Genomic DNA, 21728 nt, shown 5'->3' with positions numbered 1-21728 from the left:
CACAGCCGGCGAACTAAGCTCCAGGGAAGAGGGGACGGGGCAGGTCCAGGCCAAGCAGAGAGGCAACCTGATGTCAAGAACCAGGTGAAGGCTGCTGTTAAATAATTTTAATGGTTGATGAAGGAGTCACAAGGAAGGTGTGTTCCCTCCCAGCGCTCTCCAGTGCCATCCTCAAAGCTGGTTAGTGCAGGAGGTAGGGCAGGGTTGGTTCCAGTTTTCTCCCAGGAAGGGTTTAGGGCGTCCCAGCCAGCCCCGGGAATGAGTCCCTCAGCACCATGACAACCATAGCTTAAGAGGGTCTTTGGCTCGCTCCCCTTCCCCAACCTACCCCCAGTCCAGCTGAGGAAGGGAGACCAAGCTGGCCAACCTGCTGCAGACAGCACCATCTCCAGAGCCCAGTGCGCACAGGTCCTCTCCTCTCCTGGCCAGATCCTGTTGCCAGCACTGTTCTCACACCGGAGACTGGAGCCAAGTGCGGGGCGAGCCTTTGCGGGAGAGGCCTCTAGAACGTGGGGATCGGTGCGGGGGGAGAGGGGCAATCAAGCGGGGAGCCTCAGAGGAGTGGTCTGGGGGCACAGCGTCCAGGGAGAATGTTCTGGGGCGCCCCCAGGGCAGGGGGTGGGTCCGAGCTGGGGCCACTGAGGCAGGCGAGCAGGGGCGAGGCAGGGCAGGCTGGTCTGTAAACATGGCTAGCCAGGGTGGGGTCGTCTCCAGCCTCACACCCTCCCGCTGGGCCAGGATGTCTGTCACTGCTGCGATGTCATCCAGAGGCTCAATAGCTGTGGCACCAGGAAGGGGTTGAGGGGAGGGGGCTAGTCAGAGCGTAGGCCCCAGGTCTACCCAGCCCTGACCATCACCTGTCACTGTAATAGGAGGAAAGCAAAGCCCGGATCTCAGCCGAGATTGCATTATCCTGCAGGAGCAGCCCCTCACCTGGGCCCCCTGGAGCTCCAGGCTCTGATAAGACTATGGGATACAGCATGCAGGGTGGACATAGATTGGGATTAGGGACATGGGTGAAGATATCAAGAGAGAGAAGGAAAATGAAAGCAGTGCCAGGCGAGTAAAGGCCAGAGGAAGAGAGGAATCCGCGTGCAGAAAGGGAAACAAAAAAAAGAAGAAATTAGGAAGGAAAATCCATGAAATGAATCTGGTTCTTTGGTGTTTTGTTTTGAACTTTGGTGGGAGTGGTTCTAAGAAGGTCAGAGGAAAGAAAGGGACACAACAGGACTCGGTGGGACCCCAGAGCTCTGCCTCAGCCCAAAGTACCTTCTGTCTGTTTCCATGATCTGGGTTCCCTTGAAGCCTCCAGCCCACTTCTCATCAGTTCCTGGAGTATACTTTCACTCACCCATCTCATGGTACAAGGACCTCTGCTTGGCCAGTGTTTGGGGTGGTTTCCGGGGAGCCGGGGTTTCAATTTTCATGATTTCATCACAGCACTGCTTCCACTGGCCTGAAGGGAGAACACTGATTGGGGGTGGAGAGGGAGAGGACTGAGAGGGCCAGGCTACCCTCTCCCCTGCTACATTTCCTTCCATATATTCTTGAAACAGAGGCCTACGGTAAGAAATAACAAACACCAGTTCCTCCCAAAAGTCAATCCAGGCCCCTACTCTTACTCATGTCGAAGAAAAGCTGCCACAGAGCCTCCATCCAGCTCTGCAGGGCTCCCCGACTCTCTGCCTGAAGGGTGTGTGTCACCTTGTCCTCCCCATATTGGTTACTGATGCTCAGAGTGAAGGGCCGGCCTGTGGTCTGGTCCAGTTCCCCTGCCTGGACTCGAGTGTCCTGCAGGAGAAAAAAGGCGTCCGCGTCCACCTCCACATTGGTTACAGAGGTCAGCAGTGACTTCAGGCGGGCTTGATCATCCTGCCTTAGAAAGAGGAGCTTGCCCTAACCATTTTGGCTCAGTGGATAGAGCCTAGGTCTGCAGACTGAAGGGTCCCGGGTTCAATTCCGGTCAAGGGTACATACGGGCTTGATCCCCAGTAGGGGGTGTGCAGGAAGCAGCTGATCAATGATTCTCTCATCATTGATGTTTCTCCCTTCCTCTTTGAAATCAATAAATATATGTTAAAAAAGAAAAAGAAAGAGGAGTTTGTGGGGCATTCACCAAGCCCTCTCATTTGCCTCCTACTGAGCTGAGTGGGAAGGAATGGCAGGAAAGGATTGGAGATGAGACAGATGGTCTTCAGTCAGGGATAGAGGCACATAGAGACGGGAAAAGGGTGGGCAGGGGAAGGCACAGAGGTTGGCAGGAATGCTGAGGCCTAATGTCCCTCACTGCTTCCTCCATAAACGTCAGCAGAAAAGCTCACAAAAGGACTGGTGAACAGAGGGGGCACTGGACCAGGCCTGGGAGAGGAAACCAGGAAAGGATGGAGTAACTACAAATTAGAATCTGAGGGGGAAGATGGAAGGTGGATGAAAAATCCTAAACTGGTTATAGAACCCTCTCTGAGGATTGGCTGAGGCTGGTAACTAGAAGACAACCCTTTTCCAGTGATGCTGGTCAGGGAGAATGGTCCCCTCATCATTCCTGGCCCTGGAGTTGGGTGGTGCTGTGAGGCCCAGAAGACTTTGATCTTTCTAAGTTCTGCACCCACCCTGGTGGGACTTGAAGGGGAGGCTCCAGGCCCTAGCACCTGGTGGCTTGACCATCGGGGACCCATCACCTTGTTGATCGCAATAGTAAACAGTGGCTCCTTCCCAGTATCTGCATCCTCAGGTTGCCGGTAACAGAAGAGGTTCGTGCCTTTCAGGATTCCGTGCACTCGTGCCCAGTCCTGCCGCTCTCCAGCTTGCTGCATAGACACTCAAGGTTTCCTGGGGGAATCACACCTCCCAATACCCTTCTTCCCAACCTTCCATCAAGAATCTGCCCCTTTCTGCCCCACTCCTGTCTTGCCATGCCCCTCCTTCCACCCAGACCTTGATTTTTCAGTAGTGCTAATTCCCAGGTGACCCAGCTCTCTGCTGCCTTCTCCTTGCTCCCTTCCACTCTTCAGGGGCCCTCACCTGCACCCTGAGGGAGCCACTTGCAGTAGGCTGAGTCATGCAGAGAGGCTGAGCCACCAGGCGGCAACACACACTGCCGTAAAGGGGCAGCCAGGCAGGGTGCTCCTCTGGGAGAGGAAGTGCAGAGAGCGGGTGGAGAATAAGAAGGGGATCATCCAAAGGCCCCTCTTCTCACCATCCAGCGTGCTCCCCCCACACAAACTCACCATGGCTGGCGAGAGTGAGGTCATGTGTGCGGAACCCATCTTGCACTGCTGCCAGGGTGAGCGTGGTGTGAGCCAAGAGGTGGTAACGAGGACCACTGCAGGACAGGCAGAGAAGTGGGCCTCAGCCAGGTGAGGAGCATGCGAGGGCCACGTTAGATGGCAGGAGCTATAGTGCTGAGCAGGTCTGCCCCGTTGTTCAGAGAGCCACACAGAAAACTAGCTTGCCTTCCCCACAGGAGTGGGGAACAAGCATTCACTGCGCTCCTGCTAAGCGCCAGGTCCTGTGCTTTTTATATATGTTATCCTACTGTATTCCCACCACAGCCACGGGAGGTGGGTGGCATTCTTTAGTTAATAGATGAGGCAGCTTGAGGCATAGAGAGGTTAAAAAATGTGCCCATAGCCCTAACCAGTTTGGCTCAGTGGATAGAGCATCAGCCTGCGGACTCAGGGGTCCCAGGTTCGATTCCGGACAAGGGTGTGTACCTTGGTTTGTGGGCACATCCCCAGTGGGGAGTGTGCAGGAGGCAGCTGATCGATGTTTCTCTCTCATCGATGTTTCTGACTCTTTATCCCTCTCCCTTCCTCTCTGTAAAAAGTCAATAAAATATTAAAAAAAAAAAATGTGCCCATAATTTATAGCCCATGGGTAGGTGGTGGAGCTGGAGTTTGAACCCAGGTATGTCTCCAAAATCAGCATTCTGTGCATTACTGTTCCCACATTGCTCCTCAGGGGCCCAGGATTCCACATGGTGCTTCCAGACTCCTGGAAGCACCGCCACAGAGCCAGGCTACCCTCCTCCAACCAGGGCACTCTGTTCTATCCATATGAATGCCTCTGCTGCAAAAAAAAAAAAAAAAAAAAGTGAAGACCCAGAGCCTAGCCCTCCCTGCCCTCCTATTGGTTATCAGTTGGCTTGGGTCTAGCTCTGAGTGCCTCCCATGTGGCCACTGCTCATCTGTGTCTGTCTGTACATCCTGGCTGCAGTGCTGAGTAGGTTCTGCAAGCTCCCCACTGCTCAGAGGTCACCTGTGGCCAGGATAGGCATGTGAGGGCAGCGGGGGAATGGATGGCCTTACCCCACAGCCGGGGTGGGGAGCAGGACCGGACTGCTCCCCGAACTCCCAGCACTCTCCAGCGATGCCCTGACACGCCTCCCAGAGGAGCGACCCAGGGAGCTGCTGAGTTTGGTGGCAAGCCTCTTGGGGGCACCAGCCAGGGCCCCCTCCTCTTCCATGCAGGCTCCATACAGCTCCAGCCGCAGCTTGAAGTCTGGCCCTGCCTCGGTGCTATAGGAATGTGGGGAGAAGAGAGGAGGATGGTCCTGGGGAAGTCCAGGGAGGCACGAGGGAAGGGTGGGGGAAGGATGGATGTGGTATGAGTTCAGGACAGCTCCACTGGGAAGGCCCATCTCCCTTCCTCCCTCTCCTCCCTGCCCCTGTACTGGGGCAGAGGGGAGAGAGGAGAGCACTGGGCAGAGGGGAGAGAGGAGAGCCACACAGATGAGGTACTCACAAGAGCAGATGGTTCTGAAAGGAGATGTCTGTGAGGGTCCTGTCCACCAGGATCATCTCTGTGTCCTGAATGTCCTCCCCCAGCTGCAACAGCAGGAACACAGCCCAGCGGTGCAGATCTGGGGACAGAGGAAAACTGGTTTGGAAAAAAGTGCCGCATAGGAGCTTCCAACCTCAGGGCCACTCCCCTAAATGTGTCCCAGTGTGTGTGACACTCACCGCCTTTGTTCTTAAAATATTCTGTGTCCTTCCACATGAGTGGAATCCGAAGGTCTAAGGGGCAGAGGGGTAAGAACAGATGTTGAATGGGGCAGGAGATCTCGTGGCTGGGCAGGGAGCGCCAGGGCTGGGGTAGCTGTGCTTCTTACCAGAGATGCAGACGCGGCCTCGGCAGGGGGAGCGCTCAGCCAGCAGCCCACCGTCAGAAGGCCTGTGGGCAAATCACAATGTCCCAATCTGGCCTTCTCACGCTACTCCCCTGGCTCTGTTCCCAATGCCAGGCTGACAGACTGAGTTGTCGACTGATCCCTGGGGGTGCTGGGGACACTAGAGGCACACTAGCTTACACACAGTACAAGCTCTGGGCTCCCCCCTCCAAGCACCTCCCTGACTACCTCCCCAGACTCTGCCAGGGACCAGTGGGGCTTGAGGGGACAGGGGTCCACAGAGAGACTCCCTTTTAAGGGCTCTTCTACACTAAACCCCAGTCTTTCCTTTTTACAATGAGGGAGGCTAGTCCTCTCCCCCATCTCATCTCATCTTTCTTAGATATAGGAGGGCACTGGATCAGTTGGAAAATCAAGCTGACCAGTTTTTTATGTAAGGAAAAAACCCAAGTAGGGAACGTTTGTGTTCTGTTTACCACAAACCTCTCTCCTTCCCCTCGGTTTGGAGTTCTCCTTTACCCTCCTGGCTGTGCCTTCCCAGTGCCCCACTGTAGGATCCTAGACACCCGGCCTTTCTCACCTCCCCGCCCATCATCAGGACTCACTGAGGATGTCCCCCTAAGGTGACGAAGGCAATTAGTATTATCCACATTCATTCATAATGCCAGTGATGTAACTAATCAGTGACTTAGTCGGGCCTTAAGCTAAATTACGTGGCACTAAAGTTGATGTGGTTAGCTGTCAGGGACTCGGGGTGTACCTCAAGTCACACTAGGCCCTGTGAGCAGGGCAGAGACTAGTGACAGCTGCCTCTCAAGAGACAGCAAACTCATAGTAGAAGCGGTCACCCTGCCTGCTTACCCTTCCCTTAGCTTTATGGGACAGGTGTAGAGTGGGTTGTCTGCCCTCCCTGTGGCTTCCTGGGTGAGCTCCTGGCAACCTCTCCTTGTGTCAGCCTTCATAGCTGGGCTAGGGCTTTCTCCCACTCACCCTTGTGGGGTCCAACAAATTATTTTGCCAGAAGCCAATTTTACAAACGACCAATTTACAAAAAATGGCCAATTCTTGGAATGATCAACTTGCCAAATATTTTCTCAAACATTTTAGTTTTACTAGAGCATCACCGCAGATTACTAGAGCATCAACCATTTCACTACAGATTTCTCAGATCAGCAGAGCCCAATGTTAGTATAACTTGTGTCTCACATCCAGAAAGAAGCTGAGCCCTTCTGGAATGCACAATCTTATTTATGTGAAGGGACAGGCTTTCCCTTAAATGATTTTTTATTATTTCCTTTCCCAATCTCTGCCTCTGATGGTGAACCCCAGGTACAATAAACTATCATCAGGTTGTGGCATGATGATAGTTTCATGCTCACAGAAAATAGACCCTGTTTGCTTCTGGCTGATAGGAAGGTTTCAGGAGAAGGTAGAAGACTAACCCCATTCAGCAAATTGGCCATTTGGTGAACTGACTGATAAAATTGGCTTTCCAGAAGCCAGCCAGCCAGCCAACCTCATCAGATCACAGGCAGGGCTTAGCAAATTAGTGTTTTTGCATTACTACCCTTCAGACTGCCACCCTCTCACCAAAAACCCTGGCCTTCCTGAGTCCAGCCCCAGCTTCTCCCTAGCACACCTCTGGGCAGCACATGGCAGTGGTGAAACATCAAGGTGTCTGTCAGGCCTGACATGAAGAGGTCAGCTTCAGGGGAGTCCACACTCCATACATACACATGCTGTACCACTACCTCTCAGGAGGCCACGCCTCCCCCTTGCTCACCGCGGGCCGGTCTTCCCCAGCACCTGCGCCTCCTTGCGCCTCTGCAGCTCGCCCATGTAGCTGAGGATTCGGCTGTTGCACACCAGCAGGCTCTTGGTGGCCTCCAGAGTCTGCTCACGCTGGGAACAGGCTGCCAGCAGCTTGCAGGCCCCTTCTCTCATCCGGATCTCGTGGTCTAGCTTTCTCTGCAACTCTGTGTCCTAGCCAGAGTGGGGAGAAGGATGAGAACATGTCAGTCAGGGAACAGGCAGAAGCACCCTCTAGTCCCCAAGTGGAGGTTGGGCCCAGGAGAAACTGACAAAGTTACATTTCAGGTTCTTCATGGGCAAGGGTTGAATCTCCACCTCAGCTGTCCAAGAATAATCAGAGCAGCTTTGTAAAAATACAGATGCCCTCATGCCTTTGAAGGGGGGAGTATACATTTCTTCAGCATCTTTTGAGCACAGTTGGAAAAATCTATGAAAACTACAAATTCACATCCTTTGATCCAGCTATCCAATATCTAGGAGTTTATCGTTATACATGTGGGCAAAGTCATATACATTGCAGCATTGTTTTAAAACACCAAGATTAAAAGTCCTTCAACAGGGCATTGGTTAAATAAGTTATAGCACCCTAGACTTATGGAGGTGGGAGGTGGAGTGGGGGGAGGGGAGTACTTCATAATTATATGTCTAATCACTATGCTGTACATATAAGACTAATATAATATTGAATGTCAACAGTAATTGACAAATTAAAAAATGGGATAGGTAAAAATAAATAAGTTACAGCACATCTTTACCATGGAATATTGCAGACATTAAGAGTGTGCAGATAAATGAAACAATCTTCAAAATATAGGATTGTCCCCCAAAAGTGTGTACACACACTTTGAATAATAATAAAGGTAGTGTTTCTTAAAATACATTTCATTTTCAAAATTGAGCTATCAGCTGTTAAAATGTGTATACATTTTTTTTGGGATACCCTGTATATGAAGTGAGAAAGTAGAACAATATTATAGCATGCTACCATTTGTGTACTAAATATACATGCATAGACATAGAGATGCATAAAATAGTAGTGGTTGCAGGGCTGGGAGCCAGGAATGGAAAACAGGTTTATGATACTTTATTCATATGTACCCTTCCTTACTACTATACTATTGGAAATTGTTGCCTTTTAAAAAAATTAAATCTTAAAAAAAAAGAAAGTACCAGACTTGCAGAATAAGAATCTTTAAGAGTGGGGCATGCACATTTTTTTGACAATTCCCCCAAGTGATTTTAAGGTATAGCTAGGGCTGAAAACCACCAACTAAAGGGAATGAACACAGACAGTAAAGGCCATCCTGGGTTACCCCAAAACTCAAGTTATGGGGGAGGGGATCATCTACTTGGCAAGGGATCAGTGGAGGAGCATACCACCTACAGAGTTCACCCCATACACCCCCCAAATTAGGGGCTCTGCCACCTGCTGGCACTCTGAGCTTAGAAGGTGAGGACAGAGGCAAGGAATGGGGTTGGGAAGGCAGGTGAAGCAGGAGGTCAGGAGTGAGAGGCTGAGAAGGCTGTGCATAGGGCCAGAATGGGGGTACTGGGCGAGGCTCCAGGATTCTCAGGAAACCTTCTTCCCTCAGAAAGGAGCCCTGGAGGTTTTGGCATGGAGCAGAGGGGAGCACCAGTTTGACACAAGACAACCCTGAGTCTGAGTCACAGCCCTGCCAGTCTTAAGAAGCTGGGAAGAAACTTATTGAAAAAGCACTGGGCAATTTAATTAACCTCCCTGAGACTTGGTTTCCCCACCTATAAAATGAGGATGGAAACAGCTCCCACATCCTGGGGTTGTGGGGATTCAGTGAGACAGGAAGGTAAAGCACTAGCACAGTGCCCAGCACACGGTACAGTGAATGGGGGGATGCAGATTTTAATGATGCTACTTCTGCAGCAGCAGCATTCACCCAACAAACACTGGCGTGTCCTTGTGCTGTCCAAGGCTCTATTTAAAATCCAGCTGGGAGGTGAGAGATGCAGACATTAATGGCTGCTCCATAAATGCTATGTCATGCATAAACATGCTCACAGAAAATAGACCCTGTTTGCTTCTGGCTGATAGGAAGGTTTCAGGAGAAGGTAGAAGACTAACCCCAGTACAAGTATAGGTCAGCCGGTTCAGGAGGCAAGCTGATGGCGGCATTGGGTTGGAAGACAGGTGAAACGTGACCACCCCAAACCGGTCTTCTCCCTCATACCAGCTCTCTTCCACACCCTGTGCTCTTGCTTGTCCCTGGTGGCTCCAGCCTTTAAGTCTCCAAGACCTGAATACCCTAAATTCCTGCTTCCAAAAGCCTTGTCTGGCCTCCCTGCAAATTCTTCCTTCACTATACCCTGGGCGGCTGTGTAAGGCCAGACTCTCATCACCCCTTACCTCAGCACTATCCATGTTTCCCTTCCTGACCCATCAGAAATAAGCCAACCCGGTCCCAAAGCCTCTTCCACCCGGAAGCTCTCTGAGACTACACAGCTCCCCCAAACCCCGCTAGGTCTGGTCTGTCTGCACCATGGTCCACCTCTGCTAAGCTTCCCTGCTTGCCAAGCCCCATCCCATTCTGCATCCAGCTTCTTCCACAAACACCCCAAATGGGTATGGGGGTGCGGGGGGGGTGCGGGGAGGGAACAGACAGGCTTCCTCAAGGCCCCTCCTAGCTGACCTCTGCATCCCAGCCCCAGCACTCACGGATCCTTCCCTAGCCCTGGCCATTGCGCCTGCCACGCAGCCACAGGCAGCGCGCTGGTCTGGAGCCGGCTGTACCGTCTGGCGTCTGGGTGCCCACTCAGAGGCCCCGCCCGCGGCGCTCAGGGCACCGGTGACATCAGCTCCCAACCTCCGCGAGAGCGGCTGAGGGGCTCCAGGGCTAAACTCTGGGCTCCCGGGCTCCCAGTGGCGGGACCATGGAGAGCCAGTCGGGTGCTACGGAACCTCCACCTCAGAGAGCGCCCCCTTGTCCTGGAAAGGGCTTGGGGCCACAGCACTCGCTGGAGCTGCAGGAGGCCCCTAGCGGCTCAGTTGCCCTCCAAGGTGACCTCTTGCCTGGGGAGGGGGAGGGAGAGTAATTGGAATAACAGGCCGCAGAAGTCCCTGGGCCCAGCCCAGATGATCCTAAGGACCCAGACAACCCTGCAGCGGTCTGCCCACCGCCCTCCAGTCCTAAATCCAATTTCCCACGGCCTAGATATCCCGGCTCCCACCTCCGGACAGAGCATCTCAGGAATCCTGGCGCAGTTTCTAGATTCCTGTGCTTGCACCCACCTCCCCACCCACCCCAGGGATGGCTTTTTGTCACCCCCTCCCCACCCACACACCCACTCTCCCCAGGGAGGCAGCATTTTCACCAGACTCTCCAGAGAAAGAGCTCAGAGATGGATGTCAACTGGACCTGGGTCAGGCCCCAAGGGATGAAGGAGGATGAGTAATGAGCAGAAGCCCCAACACACATTAGGCCCTCCAGGGACATCCTTTCCTGTCCCCTCCCCCACCCCCCCTTCTGTCCCTGACTTCCTGCTCTGCTTCACCTTCTGTTCCCTTCAGAACCTCCACAGGGCTCATCACTCAGAAACTTGACTAGCTATGACAGTGGTTGGCAAACCGCGGCTCTTTGGCCCCTTGAGTGTGGCTCTTCCACAAAATACCACAGCCTGGGCGAGTCTATTTTGAAGAAGTGGTGTTAGCAGAAGTTTAAGTTTAAAAAATTTGGCTCTCAAAAGAAATTTCCATCGTTGTACTGTTGATATTTGGCTCTGTTGACTAATGAGTTTGCCGACCACTGAGCTATGAGAACATAGCCTCTATAGCCCCAGTTTGTAAACAGGGATTATTCCACCTCCTCCTTCGCATTGTTTGAGGATTAACTGGGAAAGTTTAACCTTTACCTGGACCCAACACATATATTTTTTTAAGTATATATTTTTAATTGATTTTTAGAGAGAGAGGAAGGGAGAGAGAAAAACATGGATGTGCTTCAATAGGGTGCCTCCTGCACATCCCCTACAGGGATCCAGCTGCAGGAGGCATGTGCCCCCTTTGTGAATGGAACCAGCAACCTCCTGGTGCTCTGGAGGACACTCAATCAACTGAGCCACACCAACCAGGGTGGGCTCAGCACATGTTTGAAGATATGAAGACCACCTTTCTCTCATTCCCACCTCCCCTTTACTTACATTACCTCTTCCAGAAAGTTGTCTTGGCTTTATTCTGCCATGACTACCTCTCTTGCCAATTCCTTAAACATCAATGGGCCTGGCTGGTGTAGCTAAGTGGTTGAGAGTCGACCTATGAACCAGGAGGTCACGGTCATGGTTCGATTCCTGGTCAGGGAACATGCCCAGGAGGCAGCCGGTGATTCTCTCATCATTAATATTTCTCTCTCTCTCTCTCCCTCTCTGAAATCAATAAAAATGTATTTTTTAAAAAAGAAAAATAATCATGAGAAAATACATAAAAAATAAAAAAAACAAACAAAAAACACAATGGGTCTCCCTTGGTGGGGGTACTGTTGAGTTTCATGGAGAAAGAACACAGCATGAGAAACCAAGATGGCGGCATAGGTAAATACCTAAACTGCTGCCTCGCACAACAATTTCAAAACTACAACTAAAAGACAAAACGTCTATCACCCAGAACCACAGGAAAGCTGGCTGAGTGGAAGTTATACAACTAGAAGGAAAGAGAAAAGAGCATTGAGACGTGCACAAGCGCTGAAAAGCTGAGGTACGGAGGTGCAAATCGGGCTGGTGGCGGGCGAGTGGGTGTACTGCTTTTTTCAACCCAAAGGGAGACAAGCTTCCAATTACTCCGAACTCCAGTTTCTGGGGAGACGCGGGGGACCCAAACTCCTACAGGGAGAAGCTGGACTGTCTGCCATCGGGTCAGAAAGTGAGGCTGACTTTCTTGCAGAGGTGCGCGCAGCAATCATTGTTTACTGTGCTGGGGCGCGGAATGCGGGGACTTGGAAAAGCGGAAACGCAGAGATGGCTGACAGGCAGCCATCGCTGTTTACCAAGCCCTAGCCTAGTGACTCCCTGAGACCCCGCCCCGCACAATCTACAAACCCACCCAAGCTCCACGCAGCGGCTTTTGCATATAAATGGCCTGCCCTATCGCAGCTTAACCTAACAAACTGCAGCTCTGGTCAGACAGCTCCAAAACCTCCAAACCCCAAACAAAGAGGAGAAAACTGTAGTTCTCACTGTAGCTCCTGCGGGTGGCCTCACACAGTAGTTGACTTGCACCCCATTGGAGATCCAGAAGCTAGTGTATCTAGTGGTCAGTGTGAAATGATACTAGATTTCAACTACTCACATCCATAAGTGACACATTCAAGAGGCAGAGTCAGTGAGCACCAAAGCCCCACTGAAACAAGTCCTGCCCCATAAGCGTGTCTCCAGCGCAGCAGTTCTTCCATTATAGACACAGCAGGTCCTCACAGCCATTTGGCCTGGAGGTCAATTCCTCCCAGTGACACCAACAACAATCAAGACTTAACTACAACAAGGCTGTACACACAGTCCACAAAAGGGTGCACCAAGAGTGTCCACCTCAGGTAACTGGGAGGCCAACCCACTGGGCTATATAGGACATCTAGCACACAAAGCCACCCTACCAACTCAGGGAAGCAGCAAAAATGCGGAGACAAAGAAACAGATCACAAATGAAAGAAATGGAGGAAAACAAACGACTAGATATAGAGTTCAAAACCACCGTTTTAAGGTTTTTCAAGAATTTCCTAGAAAAGGCCGATAAATTTAATGAGACCCTCGAGGATATGAAAAAGGACCAACTAGAAATTAAACATACACTGACTGAAATAAAAAATATTATACAGAGACCCAACAGCAGACTAGAGGAACGTAAGAATCAAGTCAAAGAGCCAAAACCGGTTTGGCTCAGTGGATAGAGCGTCAGCCTGCAGACTGGAAGGTCCCGGGTTCGATTCCGGTCAAGGGCATGTACCTTGGTTGCGGGCACATCCCCAGTGGGAGGTGTGCGGGAGGCAGCTGATCAATGTTTCTCTCTCATCGATGTTTCTAACTCTCTATCTCTCTCCCTTCCTCTCTGTAAAAAATTAATAAAATACATTTAAAAAAATAAAAAAAATAAAAAAAAAAAAGAATCAAGTCAAAGATTTGAAATACAAAGAAGCAAAAAACACTCAACCGGGAAAGCAAAAAGAAAAAAGAATCCAAAAATTTGAAGATAGTGTAAGAAGCCTCTGGGACAACTTCAAGCATACCAACATCAGAATTATGGGGGTGCCAGAAGAAGACAGAGAGCAAGATACTGAAAACCTATTTGAAGAAATAATGACCGAAAACTTCCCCCATCTGGTGAAAGAAATAGACTTACAAGTCCAGGAAGCACACAGAACCCCAAACAAAAGGAATCCAAAGAGGACCACACCAAGACACATCATAATTAAAATGCCAAGAGCAAAAGACAAAGAGAGAATATTAAAAGCAGCAAGAGAAAAACAGTTAATTACCTACAAGGGAGCACCCATACGATTGTCAGCTGATTTCTCAACAGAAACTATGCAGGCCAGACGGGAGTGGCAAGAAATTTTCAATGTGATGAATAGCAAGAACCTACAACCAAGATTACTCTACCCAGCAAAGTTATCATTCAGAATTGAAGGTCAGATAAAGAGCTTCACAGATAAGAAAAAGCTAAAGGGGTTCATCACCACCAAACCAGTATTATATGAAATGCTGAAAGGTATTCTTTAAGAAGAGGAAGAAGAAGAAAAAAGTAAAGATAAAAATTATGAACAATAAATACGTATCTATCAACAAGTGAATCTAAAAATCAAGTGAATTAAAAATCTGAGGAACAGAATAAACTGGTGAATATAATAGAATCAGGAGCATAGAAAGGGAGTGGACTGATAATTCTCAGGGGGAAAGGGTGTGGGGGTACGGGAAGAGACTGGACAAAAATCGTACACCTATGGATGAGGACAGTGTGGGGGAGGTAAGGGCAGAGGGTGGGGTGGGAACCGGGTGGAGGGGAGCTGTGGGGGGGAAAAGGAGAAACAATTGAAATAATCTGAACAATAAAGATTTATTAAATTTTAAAAAAAGTATTCAAAACTCTCAGAAATAAAAAAAAAAGAGAGAGAGAGAGAGAGAGAGAGAGAAAGAACACAGCACAGGCTGAAGGAGAGGTGGCAAAAGTGAAATCTAAGCCTCCTCCTCTGTTCCAGAACGTGGCTTCACATGAAGAAAAATTACATGGTGGGGGTAGGGAGGTCAGAATTGAAGCATTTTAACATCTGGATCAGCTCTGAGCAATAAAATCTCCTGCAATGATGGTAATATTCAATAGTCATCTAGCACTTGAAATGTGGCTAGAGCAACTAAGGAACTAAGTCTTTTAATTATTTCATTTTAATTAAATTATAATTTTAAACAGCCACATGTAACTAGAAATATGGGCATTGCAGAGGACTAGTGATAGCAAACAGGTTTATTTCCTGTGCCAAGACAGGACACTAAGTAGTGTCAGAATCTCAATGGGCTCACTGGGCACCTTTCTGCATATGAGAAAAAGGTGACCTTCTCCAGGTGAACAAATTAGGTAAAGGTGTCCCCTCCTGATGCAGTCCCAAACCAGGTCAGGACTCTGGACTCTGGCTGGTGCCCTTATGAAGGAAACAACGTGCACAATTTATGCCAAGGTTGTGCTGAGAAAGATTCTGAGGCCATGATTACCTGGCTGGTGTGGCTCAATGGTTGAGCACTGACCTATGAATCCGGAGGTCACGGTTCAATTCCAATCAGGGCATATGCCCAGGTTATGGGCTCAATCACCAGTAGAGGTTGTGCAGGAGGCAGCCAATCAATGATTCTTTCTCATCATTGATGTTTCTGTCTCTCTCCCTCTTCCTTTCTCTGAAATCAATAAAAATATACTAAAAGAAGAAAAGAAAAAAACAGAGTGCTATGATTGACAGGTAATGTCTACTCTGATCCAGGGAGTGGGTGTTGGGCCAAGAGAGGTGACATGAAATAAATTGCCATTTCTGATCATGACTCTTTAGGCTTGCCTCTGACCTTCCTCAGCAGAATACCCCTGCCTGGTCCAGGTGGTCATGTCCACAGATTGCTCCCTCTTCCCATTTCAGTCAACTGCCACACTGCCCGGTTGCTTAGCCACAGCCTAGGAATCATCCTTGAGTCCTCTCTTTGTCTCACCCCTCACGTCCAATCCATCAGCAAACCCTGTCAGATCTACTGCCATCATTCGAAGTCCACCCCCTTCTTGTCTCCACCATGAGCACTTTCATCTGCTCCACCAGGTTCACTACCCTGAGGCTGTAACAACCTTTTCTCTGGTGGTCTTCTGCTACCCCACTTCCAACCTTCCTCTCTTCTACCCTCACCCCAGCCTAGCCTATTCTCAGCAGCCATCATTTTAAAACATTAGATGAGTCATCCCTCTGCTTAAAACCCTTCCATGGGCCAACATCACAGTGAGAGTAAAATCTAAGTGCCTTGGCATGGCCTTCAAGGGCCTGCATAATCTGGCCCCTGCCCACGAGCTCAATCCCAACCAGTGTTCCAGCCACACTTGAACTGGAACTCATCCCCATTTAAGGGCCTTTGCGCTTGCTTTGCCCTCTGTCTAGAAAGCTCTTCCTTCAGTCTTCACATATCTTCACATCCTCCTGGTCTCAGCTCAAGGATCTCCTCACAGAGGCCTTCCCTGACCTCTACATCTAATGCTACCCTCACTATACCTCATGTTGTTTATATATCTCTATTTTCATCATGATTTCACTGTGAGATTATGTGTTTGCATGTTTACTGTCTGTTCCCCAGCAGAATTTACCTTTCCTGTCTGATTCACTGAAGTATATACCATGATCTAGAAAGGAACTTGACATATAGTAGGTGTTCAATAAATGTGTTTAAGAATAACTATATGAATAAATAGCTCCCTGCCATCTCCAGGGTCAGCAAAATCTTTACATCCTGCCCCAGGGCTCCTTCCCCTTCTCCAGGAAGGCCATATCCTTCCTGCAAACCTCTATTACATTGAACTCTTTTCTTCCCATACCTGAAAGGGCCCTAGCCCCAAAACACACATCTACACCCACCCACAGAGCTTCCATAGTAGGTGTGAAGACAAGACCCTGTTGTCAATAGAATGCTCTGATTGGCAATACTGAGCCTGATCCACACAGCACCCAAGGCAGGGGATACAGAACTACCTGTCCCTCTCCCACTTTGAGCAGGCCTGCCCTCCCCACTCAGCCCCAGGAGGGTTGGGCAGGGCAGAAACTGGGGCTGGGATGCTTGCCAAAGAGGTGCACTGGGGGTGGGGGTGGGGGTCATTACCTCCAGGCTGAGCGCCATCTGCCGAATGTAGAGCATATTCAGGTCCTCCAGGATGTGCAATCTGTCCTGCATCTCTGTGCCCCCTAGTGCCCCTTCCCTTGTCAACCCCTCCAGAGGGAAGGGGCGGGCAGGCACCAGGTTGCCCCACAATTCCTCCTCCCACGGCTCCCCTGGGTCTTGAAAAAGGTGGGCAGCTCTTGGACAGAGGGTAGAGGGTACTCTGTCCCTCTGCACTCCTGTCAGACCCCTCTGGCTGCTGTGACAAACTTCCCTTGCCTACCACTGTTCCAGGGCCCTGGCAGGAGCCAGGCATGAAAGGAAAAGAAAGTAAGGTGAGGATAAGTGGGGTCCCAGGAGGGGAGGCCAGCTGCAGAGGGGACTCTGGGCACAGAGTGTCCAGTCTTGCTTTGGTGGCAGCTGTTCTCCCAGCTGTGGAAGAAAAAGGCCCTTTCATTCGGACTCTGGTCCCTCCCCAGCCCCCGCCCACATCCCTGGCGGGTGGACAGAGAATCTGTGTGCCAGGAGGGCCTGAGGGGCAGGCACAGCTGGAAGGGGGCAGGGAGGGGACGCCTCACGTAGGTTCTACAGAGTCCTGAAGTTTGTCAGGAGCTTGGAACTTTCTGAAGAAGTGGAATGGAGGTGAGGACTTGGGAGAGTGAGCCCAGGCAGTGGGACAAAGGGGTAAATGCGGCCCATCCCCCAAGGACACTTCTTCCAACTTGGGGGCCCCGTCCAGCCCGACCCACCCTAGGCTCACAATTACCTCGCTTTTCCAGCAGAAGGGAGAAGAGGGAGGGAGAATGGCAGGGGTGTGCCTGTGTGCTGCTGCTGCCCCCGCTCCCCTCTGCAGGCCCCTTCCCTTCCAGACAGGAAACCAGCCCCGATTCCCAGCCAGCTGCAGCTTTGCCCCCCCCCCCCTCCACCCCAGACCCACGGAGTCACACACCCCAGGGCGGCCAGCCGGCCCGCAGCTCCGCCCCGCTCCTCAGCGCTAGCCCCCGAAGGCCGGGCTTCTCCCGGGGCCGCCCCAGCTCACAGGCCCCTCCCTCCTCCCGGCCTCCGGGCCTCGCCCCTCACTCTCCCACGCTGGCCCGGGACGGGGTTACTTTTGGGGGACCCGACAAGAGGGCCCTCTCCTCCATGTTCACTAGCTTCTGAGTCAGAGAAGGCCCGGGACACCGGAACATGTGTGAAAGGGCCTTTGTTCTGGGCTGACTGCGGGAGGGGGGGCGGGGATGGGTGGTGGCAGCAGGACCCGGGCCTGGAATCCCGGCCGGGAGGGAGGGGGATGGGAGTAAGGCCCCCTCACTTAACTCTTCCAGGCCCAGCAGTGGAGAGCTGACCTTGGGCAGCCTCCTAGCTGTCCCCACTCGCCCGGGCAGCCCCTCCCAAACCTCGTTAGGGAGTTACAAGTGGGGTTCAGACCTTGGCATCGTGGAGAGCGCTGGGCCCCGGAGGAAACTGTCAGACTAAAGTCTGAACTCCTCTCAGGCCCCAGGAAAGGAGGCTGATAGTCTGGATGTGGGAAATACTCCATGATCATTATAAAGGGAACACACACACACACACACACACACACACACACACACACACACACTCTCCCAGCCCCTCAGCGGCACAGAGGAGTTGACTGGGAAGTGCTCCGGCGAAGTGGCCATCCCGGCTGACAGTGGAGACTGAGGGTGGAGAGGGGGCTGGCGCCCAGGGGGAAGAGCGGGCGCCCAAGCTAAAGGTCCAAGCTGTTGGCACCTAGCTGCCCACCACCCTTTACCCAGGGATGCCCGGGAGATGCCAGACACATATTGGGAATCAAGCCTGGGGCCCCTTAAATTGAGATCAACTGAAGCTCGTTCCGACAGAGGCAAATCATCCCAAATGGGCCAGGGAGTCTGGGGTGGCACAGGTCCGATGAACTGCGGACACTGCGTCCGCGCCTGACTTTTAAAGTCAACAACCCCTGCCGGTTTGGCTCAGTGGATAGAGCGCCCGCCTGCGACTGAAGGTTCCCGGTTGGATTCCGGTCAGGGGCACATGCTGGGCTTGCAGGCTCGCTCCCCACGAGCGTGCAGGAGACAGCAGATCAATGATTCTCTCTCATCGCTGATGTTTCTATCTCTCTCTCTCCCTTCCTCTCTGAAATTAATAAAAATACATTTTTAAAAAGTCAACAAGCACGAGTTTGGACGCGGCCGGCGGCGTCCCCGCCCCTCCGGCGTGCGCGCGGGCGGGGGCCACACGGCTGGTCCCGGGAGCTCTGGAGGCGAAGGTCAGCAGGGGCGCAGGGTCTCACCTCGGGCGGGTCGCTGAAGAGGCTGAGTCGGAAGCGGCCGCGTTTGAACTCCATCTCCAAGGCGGAGCCCCTGGCCACCGTGACCCGGCTCCGGTGGTTTCGAGAGAACATGCTGGCGGCTGGGCGCGTTGGCCCGTCCAGTGCGCCCCCCGCGCACCCCTCCCCGCCTGGTCTCCTCGGCTTCTGTCCCTCGACGCCCGCCCGCCGGTCCCGCTGGGAAGCTCCGCGGCCGGTTCCCAAACTCCGCCCCCGGAGTCAATACCTGGGACGGGCAGGGCGCGGCCCCCTCCTCTTCCACCCCCGCCAATGGCCCGTTCGGTGGGGCCGGTTCCGGGGCGCCCTCGCAACCCTAGCTCAGCCCCTCCCCAGCAGGCCTGGCCCGACAGCCCGTCTGCCCGAGTACCCAGCACCTCGGAGCACTGCGGGGGCGCACAGTCCCTTCCGGCGGGGTCGCGGGCGCCACACCTGGGCGAGGGGAGGGCCAAGGGAAGCCCCGCCCCACCAGCCGCTCCCACCTGGCACGCCAGACTACTTGCGCACGGAAAATCCCGGCCCACGTGGGTCGCCCGGGGCACACTGCATCTCTAGTCTAATCTCACCTGTAAGCAGCTTCCCAACAGACCCTTTCAACTTCCTACAATCCCAAATATTCCTTCTTTGTCGCCTTCCTTCGTTAGGCTTCCTCCCAACTATCCTCCCATCCCTAACGGCCACAAGTCCAGGGGCACGTCTTGGAAACCTGTTCTGTCACTTCATAACTGACGCCCTGACTCAGACCTTTAACTTTCTGGGCTTCTGTTTTCTTATCTGTTCAATGGAGATACAATAATTATCTCCAGGTTGCTATGAGAATTACATATGACAATGAGGGTAAAATGACCAGCATTGTGCCGGGCATAACACAAGTGCCCCTTAAGTGGAGCTAAGAAGAAAAAGGAGCAGGTGCAGCACCCTCGTGCCCTTGGATGGGGCACCAGCGACCTCAGCTCCCTGGACCCAGACCTTAAGAGCCTTAAGAAGGTGAGGATATAGCAGCATCCATAGTGGATATCTCCCAACTGTTTTGCTGGGTCAGCTGAGACAGGATTACCACTCTCTGCTAACGCAGAAAAAGGGGGCTCCTCCTCACACACAGAGAGCCTGGTTAGAGAGAAGGAAATGGCAGAGAATGGACTTGCTGACCACACATGAGGAATCTCCTGGGGACTTGAGAACTTACTGGGAGAACTTGAGAGAGAGAGTGGGGCTCCTTCATAGCACATGGGCTGGAGCCAGAGAAATGCCTGCCTTTAGCTTTAGAGAGCTCAGGTTAGCACAACTCTGCTACAGCAAATTATTCAATACAAGAGGCCCAGTGCACGAAATTCATGCATGGGTAGGGTCCTAGTGGCTGCGGCCACCCCCGGTGGTCAGCTCAAGTCATAGCGAGCAATAGAACTCCTGGTCTCCCAGTCGAACTCCCATGGGGACACTTTGCATATTAGCCTTTTATATATATAGATACTTTTAGAAAATCTGACTTAAAATTACTTCAGCAGAGAAACCAAGATGGCAGCATAGGTAAACACCTGAACTTGCTGCCGCACACAACCACTTCAAAACTACAACTAAAAGCCAAAACGGACATCATCCAGAACCTCAGGAAGGCTGGCTGAGTGGAAATTCTACAGCTAGAAGGAAAGAGAAAAGCACACTGAGACTCAGAGGAGCTGTGGAAGTAAAGTGCAGAGGTACGGAGGGGCATGTGAGGAGAGGGCTGGCAACTGAGTACGCGGCTGGCTTTTTCAATCGCAGGGAGACACAAGCTCCCGATTGCTCTGAACTCCAGTTCTGGGCAAGACTCTGGGGACCCAGACTCATACGGGGGGAAACTGGACTGTCTGGCAGCGGGCGGAACTCAAGGGCGGCTTTCTCTCAGAGGTGCTTGCAGCGATTACCAAGGGACACTGAGACCCCGGGGCCTCTTAGGGCAGGGCTGTTGGGAAGCCATTGCTGTTTGCTCCGCCCTGAGACTCCACCCCATCCAAGCTGTGCGCAGAGGCTTTTGCATATGAATGGCCTGGTCCTTTGAAATCTAAACTTACCTAACAAACTGCAGCTGAGTCAGAGAGACCCCGAACATCCAAAAGAAGGCCCAAGACCCCACAGCAGCTTGCATTGCTTCACAGCTGGGCCTCACCTGGGCACCTCCAAAACCCAAACAAAGAAGAGGAATCTGCAGATCTCTCCGTAGCTCCTGCTGGTTGGCCTCAGGCAGAGGCTAAATTAGCACCTCCTTGGAGATCCAAGAGCCAGTGTACCCAGAGGTCAGAGTAGGACCATCCAGATTACAACTCCACAGATCCATAAGGGACACACTCAGGGGGCAGACTCAGTGAGCACCAAAGCCCCACTGAAGCAAGTCTTGCCTCATAAGGGTGTCTCCAGCACAGAAGTTCTCCCATCGTAGACACAGCTGATCCTCACAGCCAATTGGCCTGGAGGTCAATTCCCCCCAGTGATACCAACAACAACCAAGTCTTAACTACAACAAGACTGTGCACACAGCCCACAAAGGGGTGTACCAAGAGTGTCCACCTCAGGTAACTGGGAGGCCGACCTACTGGGCCATATAGGACACCTAGTTCACAAAGCCACTCTATCAACTCAGGGAAGCAGCCAAAATGTGGAGACAAAGAAACAGATCACAAATGAAAGAAATGGAGGAAAGCAAATGACTGGATATAGAGTTCAAAACCATGGTTATAAGGTTTTTCAAGAATTTTCTAGAAAAGGCCAATAAATTTAGCGAGACCCTCGAGGATATGAAAAAGGACCAACTAGAAATTAAGCATACACTGACTGAAATAAAAAATAATATACAGAGATCCAACAGCAGACTAGAGGATCGCAAGAATCAAGTCAAAGATTTGAAATATAAAGAAGCAAAAAACACCCAACCGGAAAAGCAAAAAGAAAAAAAAGAATCCAAAAATATGAAAATAGTGTAAGGAGCCTCTGGGACAACTTCAAGCATACCAATATCAGAATTATGGGGGCACCAGAAGAAGAGAGCAAGATACTGAAAACCTATTTGAAGAAATAATGACCGAAAACTTCCCCCACCTGGTGAAAGAAATAGACTTACAAGTCCAGGAAGCACACAGAACC

General features: G+C 51.7%; 1 protein-coding gene across 15 annotated transcripts; it reads right to left on the bottom strand.

Annotated features, from left to right (window-relative positions):
* Nucleotides 1-11: 11 nt before the first annotated feature.
* RTKN (rhotekin) lies at nt 12-19054 on the bottom strand. Of its 15 annotated transcripts, XM_080686099.1 has the most exons (14): nt 9630-9724; nt 9039-9076; nt 6912-7111; nt 5111-5172; nt 4962-5015; nt 4744-4861; nt 4308-4517; nt 3228-3322; nt 3022-3128; nt 2679-2807; nt 1623-1791; nt 1352-1456; nt 934-966; nt 14-502 (listed from the first exon to the last, which is right to left on the bottom strand). In XM_080686099.1, exons 3-14 carry the CDS (start codon nt 7070-7072, stop codon nt 108-110), a joined length of 1638 nt encoding a protein of 545 aa, XP_080542225.1. In that variant the 5' UTR covers nt 7073-7111; nt 9039-9076; nt 9630-9724; the 3' UTR covers nt 14-107. The 15 variants fall into 15 exon arrangements, with proteins under 15 accessions (XP_080542214.1, XP_080542226.1, XP_080542222.1 ...); XM_080686088.1 differs by lacking the exons at nt 9039-9076; nt 9630-9724 and adding an exon at nt 18579-18999 and having other exon boundaries at nt 12-502; XM_080686100.1 differs by lacking the exons at nt 9039-9076; nt 9630-9724 and adding an exon at nt 17052-17185 and having other exon boundaries at nt 13-502.
* Nucleotides 19055-21728: the final 2674 nt, after the last annotated feature.

Source organism: Plecotus auritus (assembly GCF_963455305.1).
Source record: "Plecotus auritus genome assembly, chromosome: 8".
In the NCBI taxonomy this organism is placed as follows: Eukaryota; Metazoa; Chordata; class Mammalia; order Chiroptera; family Vespertilionidae; genus Plecotus; species Plecotus auritus.
This window is presented reverse-complemented; position numbering and strand designations above follow the sequence as displayed.